Source organism: Psammomys obesus, unplaced genomic scaffold (assembly GCF_907164565.1).
Source record: "Psammomys obesus unplaced genomic scaffold, mPsaObe1.curated_primary_1811, whole genome shotgun sequence".
In the NCBI taxonomy this organism is placed as follows: domain Eukaryota; kingdom Metazoa; phylum Chordata; class Mammalia; order Rodentia; family Muridae; genus Psammomys; species Psammomys obesus.
In genome coordinates, this window is record NW_026596064.1 from 7,229,755 (window position 1) to 7,238,045 (window position 8,291).

General features: G+C 37.1%; 1 protein-coding gene across 3 annotated transcripts in view; it reads left to right on the plus strand.

Annotated features, from left to right (window-relative positions):
• Positions 1-7,348, plus strand: part of Ccdc50 (coiled-coil domain containing 50) — a 69,988-nt gene extending 62,640 nt beyond the window's left edge. For all 3 annotated transcript variants that reach the window (XM_055624893.1, XM_055624892.1, XM_055624895.1), the window contains 2 exons: positions 5,793-5,899; positions 7,166-7,348. In XM_055624893.1, the coding sequence (XP_055480868.1) occupies positions 5,793-5,899; positions 7,166-7,185 (127 nt within the window). In that variant the 3' untranslated portion in view covers positions 7,186-7,348. The remainder of the gene's footprint in view (positions 1-5,792; positions 5,900-7,165) is intronic.
• The last annotated feature ends 943 nt before the right edge of the window (positions 7,349-8,291 follow it).

Sequence of the window (8,291 nt, forward strand, 5' to 3'; positions counted from 1 at the left end):
TTGTATCAGTTTTTCCTAACAAGTCTCTTTTTTTCCTTCTTTGTATTTTTTTCATTAAATTTATTTATTTATTTATTTATTTATTTATTTATTTATTCACTTTGCGTTGTAATTGCAGCCCCCTCTTTTCCTCTTCTTCAGGTTTAGGTCCATATCCTCCCACCCTCTTCCTAACAAGTCTTATGTTAACTCTCTAAAGTGTTAGAATGTCAGTCAACATTGAGAAAACAAGCAAAGAGTTAATATTTGTAGGCACGTAATCTGGGGTGAAAGTATTGCCATACTTGTTGTGCTTAAAGTGTTTTTATGTGTGTAGCATGAAAAAATATAAAAACATGAAATTGAAAGTGTATTTCCAAATGACATTTGAATGTGGAGATACAAGGATAAACAATCATTCTAGCAGGCCCTTAGTTCTCAGACTGTGTTGTTGTGTTTGGTTTGGGGCTACTCAGAGTACAGCTTTTGACTTAAGTGCTTTCATTTGAAAATATTAAGACACATGTCATAAATTCCAGGCACTATTCTTCCTACTGATAAACACTTTATATTACAACGTGGAGCCAGATAAGGCTGTTATATATTAAATATATAATAGTATAACAGGATGTTTTGTATAATTATAAGGTATAAGTATGTTAGGCTTGAAAAGTTTAGTTAATTTGGTATAAAATTTACTGTAATTTACAAATCAAAGCAATCATTAAATTTTTCCACTTATCCACAGCAGAAATATCCCTGGGTACCTCAAAGTGTCAAAAGAAGTAAAATAGAAGGAAAATAAAATGTGGAGGAATTTAAATGCTATTCAAATGTTATGAATATTTCACATAGCTACAAATGCTTAGTTCTTTACAAAATAATTATGCTAATATTATAATGTATAGCTCTGCAATGGTCAGAGCACTGTTTATGGAGTCTGCTCAATTCTGTTAACAAGCATGTTTTTTCTGTGCTTAACTATGTACACGTGGATCCCCTCCCCCATTCACCTCCTCTGAGCATGCTCTTGTGCAGACTTAGGTTGTTGGTTACTTGAGACATGTAGATTTTATCTGTACATACAAGTTATTATTTCTTTTGGCACTTTGAGGTACCCAGGGAGATTTCTGCTGTGGATGAGTGGAAAAAATTAATGATTGCTTTGATTTGTAAATTACAGTCAATTTTGTACCAAACGAACTAAACTTTTCAAGCCTAACATACTTATACCTTATGATTATATAAACCATCCAGTTATACTATTATATATTTAATATGTAACAGCCTTATCTGGCTCCATGTTGTAATATAAAATTTGACTATACCTTTGAAAAATCAAACAAAGAATTAAATTGGTTTTTTTTCATTTCCATCAATGCCAAGTATTTGACAAAGTGTGTATGAAATGATAAAATTAATAAATATTTAGAATTAATTTTTTTCACATTTTTGCTTCATTTTGACCTAAAACTTTGTAAATGGGTTACATAGAAAAATTGCACGTTTTTTTTTAACTTTTTTATTTTTTATTAATTACACTTTATTCATTTTGTAACTCCCCATAAGCCCCTTCCTCCTCCCCTCCCGATCCCACCCTCCCTCCCCTTTCTACATGTATGCCCCTCCCCAAGTCCACTGATAGGGGAGATTCTCCTCTCCTTTCTGATCTTAGTCTATCAGTTCTCATCAAAAGTGGCTGCATTGTCCTCTTCTGTGGCCTGGTAAGGCTGCTCCCCCTCAGGGGGAGGTGATCAAAGAGCAGGCCAATCAGATTATGTCAGAGGCAGTCCCTCTTCCCATTACTAGGTAACCCACTTGGACACTGAACTGCCATGGGCTATATCTGTGAAGGGGTTCTAGGTTATCTCCATGAATAGTCCTTGGTTGGAGTATGAGTCTTTGGGAAGTTCCCTGTGTTCAAATTTTCTTGTTCTGTTGCTCTCCTTGTGGAGTTCCTGTCCTCTGCAGCTCTTACTATTTCCCACTTCTTACATAAAAATTCATTCACTCTGCCCGACAGTTGGCCATCACAGGCTCAGCATCTGCTTTGATAATCTGCAGGGCAGAGGCTTTCAGAGGCCCTCTGTGGTAGGTTCCTAGTTTGATTCCTGTTTACTTCTTCTGGCTTTCAGAGGCCCTCTGTAGCAGGTTCCTAGGTTGTTTCCTGTTTTCTTCTTCTTCTGATGTCAGAAATGAAAAAATAAGGAAATCATGAAATTTGCAGGTAAATGGTGGGACCTGGAAAGGATCATCCTGAGTGAGTTGTCCCAGAAGCAAAAAGACACACACGGTATATACTCACTCATATAGACATACAACATAGGACAAACCCACGAAAATCTGTGCATCTAAAGAAACTAAGCAAGAGAGAGGACCCTAACCAAAATGTTCAATCCCGGCAAAGAGGATGTTCTTTGTTGTTGTTGGTATTTGGGGTTTTTTGTTTGTTTGTTTGTTTGTTTTTTCTTTTTTTTTTCTTTATTAATTACATTTTATTCACTTTGTATCCCTCCTGTGGTTCTCTCTTCCAGTCCCAATCCCTCCCTTCCTCCACCCTCTGCATGCATGCCCCTCCCCAAGTCCACTGATAGGGGACGACTTCTTTTCCTTCCTTCTGATCCTAGTCAATTAGGTCTCATCAGGAGTGGCTGCACTGTATTCTGCTGTGGCCTGGTAAGGCTGCTTCCCCCTCAGGGGGAGGTAATTAAAGAGCAGGCCAATCAGTTCATGTCAGAGGCAGTCCCTGTTCCTATTGCAATGGAACCCACTTGGATACTGAACTGCCATGGGCTACATCTGTGCAGGGGTCTTAGGTTATCTCCATGCATAGTCCTTGGTTGGAATAGCAGTCTCAGGAAAGACCCCTGTGCTCAGATTTTTTGGTTCTGTTGCTCTGCTTGTGGAGTTCCTGTCCTCTCCAGATCTTACTGTTTCCCACTTCTTTCCTAAGATTCCCTGCACTCTGCTCATGTTTTACGATGGACTCTGCCACCTAGTGGATAAAGAGGCTACTTAGCCATTGTTCATGAAAGTTCTTCCATTCTTGGTGGCCTCTGCCCTCTCTGACTTCTTGTTTTCTTTTTTATTTAGCTTTATTAATTTATTCATTTCTTTTTTCCTTAGTTAAAATATTGGGAAATCTGGGTTGTTTCCAGATTCTACCTATTATGAATAAAGCTGCTATGAACATGATTGAGCAAATGTCCTTATTGTCTACTTGAGCATATTTTGAATATATGCCTAGGAGTAGAATAGCTGGATCTTGAAGAAGCACTATTCCTAATTGTCTGAGAAAGCATCAGATTGATTGCCAAAGTGGTTGTACAAATTTACATTCCCACCAGCAATGGAGGAGGGTTCCTCTTTCTCCACATCCTCTCCAACATGTGTCACTTAAGTTTTTAATCTTAGCTGTTCTGATGGGTGTAAGGTGAAATCTCAGGGTCATTTTTATTTGCATCTTCCTGATGAATAAGAATGTTGAACATTTCTTTAAGCGTTTCTCTCTCATTCTATATTCCTCTACTGTGAATTTTCTGTTTAGCTCTGTACCCCATTTTTTAACTGGATTAATTGATTTGTTGCTGTTTAACTTCTTGAGTTCTTTATATATTCTGGATGTTAGCCCTCTCTCAAATATAGGGTTGGTGAAGATCTTTTCCCAGTCTGTAGACTGTCATTTTGTTCTGATGACACTGTCCTTTGCTTTACAGAAGCATTTCAGTTTCATGAGATCCCATTTATTGACTGATGATCTCAGAGCCTGTGCTATTGGTGTTCTGTTCAGGAGGTTGTCTCCATTGCCAATGAGTTCAAGGTTCTTCCCCACTTTTTTGTCTTACAGATTTAGTGTGTTTGGTTTTATGTGGAGGTCTTTGGTCCATATGGACTTTAGCAATAAATATGGTAATAAGTAGGGCAATAAATATGGATCTATTTACATTTTTCTACATGTAGATATCCAGTTAGACCAGCACCATTTGTTGAAGATGCTATCTTTTTTCCATTGTAAGGTTTTGGCATCTTCGTCAAAAATCAGGTGTCCATAAGAGTGTGGCTTTATTTCTGGGTCTTCTATTTGGTTCCATTGATCCACCAGTCTGTTTCTGTGCCATTACCATGCACTTTTTATTACTGTTGCTCTATAGTACAGCTTGAGATCAGGGATGGAGATACCTCCAGAAGATCTGTTATTGTATAAGATAGTTTTAGCAGTTCTGGGGTGTTTTTGTTTATGTTTTATTTTTCTATATGAAATTAATTTTTCTTTCAGGTTCTATAAAGAATTGTGTTGTGGCAGCTAATCATCCAATTGGGTTCCCTAGTAAGGGGGAACAAGGACTGTCTCTGACATGAACTCAGTGGTGGGCTCTTTGATCTCCCTACCCCCCAAGGGAGTAGTAACCTTGCTAGGCCACAGAGGGGGACATTGCAGACATTCTGATGAGACCTGATAAACTAGGGTCATATGGAAGGGGAGGAGGACCTCCTCTACCAGTGTACTTAGAGAGGGGCAGGGAGGAGATGAGGAAGAGAGGGTAGGATAGGGAGGGAATGAGGAAGGAGGCTACAGCTGGGATACAAAGTAAATAACATGTAATTAATATAAAAAAATAAAAATTATTAATAAAATATTTGTGTTGGTATTTTGATGGGAATTGCATTGAATCTTGGGTTGGAGCTTTCCTTCTAGTAATTTGGGTAGTTCTGGTTGTTTAAATCTGGTTTTATCATGGAATATCTTGTGTTCTCCACCTATGGTGATTGAAAGTTTTGCTAGGTAAAGTAGTCTGGCCTAACATCTGTTTTCTCCAGGGTCTCTGTGACATATGTCCAGGCCCTGGCTTTCATAGGCCTTCTGGCTTTCATAGTCTCTGTTGTGAAGTGAGCTATGATTCTGTTAGGTCTGCCTTTATATGTTACTTGACATTTTCCCCTTGAAGCTTTTAATATTTTTTTCTTGCTCTGTACATTTAGTGTTTTGATTATTATACAGTGGGAGAAATTTCTATTTTGTTCTAACTTATTTGATGTCTCTAAGCTTCTTATATGCTTAAAGGCATTTCTTTAGATTGGAGAATTTTCTTGAAAATATTTTCTGGTCCTTGGAGCTGGGAGTCTTCTTTTTCTTCTGTTACTATTATGCTTAGGTTTCATCTTTTCATGGTGTGCGTGATTTTTTGGATATTTTGTGTCAGGAATTTTTTTCAATTTAATATTTTCTTTGACAATTGGATTTCTTCAGTTGTATCTTCTGCTCCTAAGAGCCTTTCCTCCGTCTCTTGTATTCTGTTGGTGATAATTACCTCTGTAGCTCTTGTTCTCTTCCCTAAGTTTTCCATCTCCAGGTTTTTCTCAATTTGTGTTTTCTTTGTTAAATCTATTTCCATTTTCAGGTTTTGAATCATTTTATTCATTTCCTTTGCCTGTTTGATTTATTTTCCTGTATTTCTTTGAGGGATTTATGCATTTGTTCTTGTATTTGTTGGATTGTATTTTTCTGCATTTCCTTGAGAGATTTATTTGTTTCCTCTGTAGAGTCCTGTAACATCCTCTGAAGTAAATTAATGACAGGCTATAACACAGTGCCTATACATACTGGCTATTGGGGAAAATGTTTAGAGAGTTATAGGCATCAAGAACAGTTAGATAAAAGAACTTATTCAAGGACATGTAGATGGTTAGGAACTAAACTGAGAATTCTGAAGCACTATGGCACTCATTCTACAAAAAAGCTGCTGCAGTGTTTCTCAGCAAGAGCTAGAACTGCAGTAAACATTTTCGATTCTTGAAATTCTGTCTCCCTGCAGGCCACCACCACCGACAGTGATGGACCCTGAGGATCTGGATCCCATACACTTTACAAACCAGCATAGTGCCACACGCCATTTCTCAAAGCCAGAGTCCTCACACAAAGGTAAGGAGTATGAACAAGCTGGGATCTTCCTTATAAGCCTCGTGTTATCACAGGAAATGAAATACTGTCTTCTCATTATGGGAGTGTGAAAAATAAGCTGTCCTTCCCACGCAGTTATAAAAACACAAGAAAGCCAAAAGTAAGTCACTTTAAACTTAATGCTAGGTTTTCTATATATTTGCACTTTTCTCCAAAGAGAAGCTATTGCTCTCTCATCACATTTTAGGAGGGAATTGCAGCCCCTGCTTAGATTGGACTGTTTTATCTGTACAGCTTAAACTGCTGAAATCTGGAGGCTCAAGGTTTTCAGTACGAACACTTTCCTCGGTTTCAGATTTTTGGGGAGCATTTCAGATGTAGACTTTGCAGAATATGGGTACCTCGGCTGCGATTCTGTCATCATAGTGATTAGGAGTGAGAATTAGAAAGAGTCTATGCATATGTTTCAAAGAAAAGTTTCAAATCCTAGAGCAGTTTTGCTTCAAGCATGTTGCACGGTATACAGCCATCCCAGAAGCTAGGAATTAGAGTTACAGTGTGTACACATACATACCACACAGCACCTCACTGCACTGGAGGTGCAGGGAGCAAATGAAGCATGACTGCAGAACAAGTTGCAAACGTTGCATCTTAATATTGGGTTGAACATCTTGGAAGATTTCTTAGGTAATACTTTTAGCATTCCTTTTCTTTTACTGATTTTGAACATCTTTGGTGTAGCTAGAAGTTGCTCATGGGTTTGCTTCTTCTCAAGCTGAGTGTGTATCATTTGAGGACAAGGTGTGTCAGTCTTCAATGTACATTTTCTGCAACATACTAAAATGGCAAGTTGATTTTGTACATGAGTATTTTATAAGCAAGAGGTTTTTAAAGATACAAGGAGGAACACTTGGAGTGCATAGAAATGAAGATAAATCTTGAGCAGGGAGACAATGAATTTAAAAATTTTCATTTTTTTTAATTCATTAAAATTTTAGTATAAAGAACTTGCAAATGAAAAACCATTACACAGCAAAATTAACCAGATCCAAGGTATATACATCTGAGTGAAATAGTATAGAGTTAGAAAGCCATTCAAAAGATGTACAGCTCCATATTGGAGTTTATGTTTTGACTGTCAAGTATTTATTTCTCATTTTTCCACCATCGAAAGGAAGAAAAATCCGTGACAAAAATTAAAACTGCAAAGACAGCTTTATATTCTTTTCTGACTCAAATTCCCATTACCTGTATTTTAATTGTTTTTCTTTTTTCTCTTTTCCCCAGGTTTCCATAATAAGCAGTAAAACAAAAACAAACAAGAAGAAGAATCTGCCTTGAAAATGGACTTGTTGGAGCACATATTACTGAATGATAAAAAATGCATTCCACGTTGGCTGTTCTCCTTCAGTGTGCCATTCCTGGGAGTTATTTTCAAGTGTTTTCTTAACTATAAAAAACTTCACTTCATTTCAGATGTTTTGGTTATTTTGGTCACTTGGGCATTGTAAGAAAATGTAGCTTCTGAATATTGGCCACCTCTTCTCTGAATATATTTCCTGGGATATAATAAGAACTCCATGAAACAGTACTTGCTAATTATAGGATATTGGCAACTAGGGACTAGAGTTTATTTAGCAATTAGAAGTCTACAGAGATTCATTATCAAATATAGCATAACATTTGGATGCAATGAAGTATAGGAAAGTATATGAAATAGCCACTTTGCTGTTGATTACTATGATATTTTGAAGGATACTGCCTTTCGTTTTATCCTCTTCAGAAAAAGTAAAATCACAACAATAAAATGTAGGGAGAAATACAAAGAACAGTGGAAGTCTGTTATTCTGAATACATGTATTGGTAGAGGCTCTGGATGGCCATATAACCCTCATTCTTTAGCACTGTACTGCTGTTTACTCAGCATTGAGTTTTTCTGAAGGCCCTAGACAATACAGCAAGTGCTAATATTTATTTGAAAAACCTTAATTGTCTGATACCTTCACTCAGGTCCATGAAGAATTAGCTGAATATTAAAGAAAAAAAATAGCCTTTCATAACCGGATTTTGTAATTTAATCATGGAACCAAAGGAAATAGAATAATTTTCCTGAGAGTTGATGCCATCAGTGTTACTGGCAGTGTAGATCAAGCCTCTTGTTCCCAGGATAGAGCAGTTTCTGTTGGCAACCTCACACTGATGTTTTGTGCACCTGTAATAATTAAACTAATTCAACAGAAAGTTGAATTTGATGAAGTGAGTCATTTGATGGTCATTGTAGTCCTTTCTGCAAGACCTTTAAACTCCTCTTCAAAACTTCAGTTTTTATCTAGGTGCTAATTTATGGAAATATGTATTTGCCCATACCACTTTCTTAATATAAGTGGCAGCCAAGCTTTATCTATTGACATTT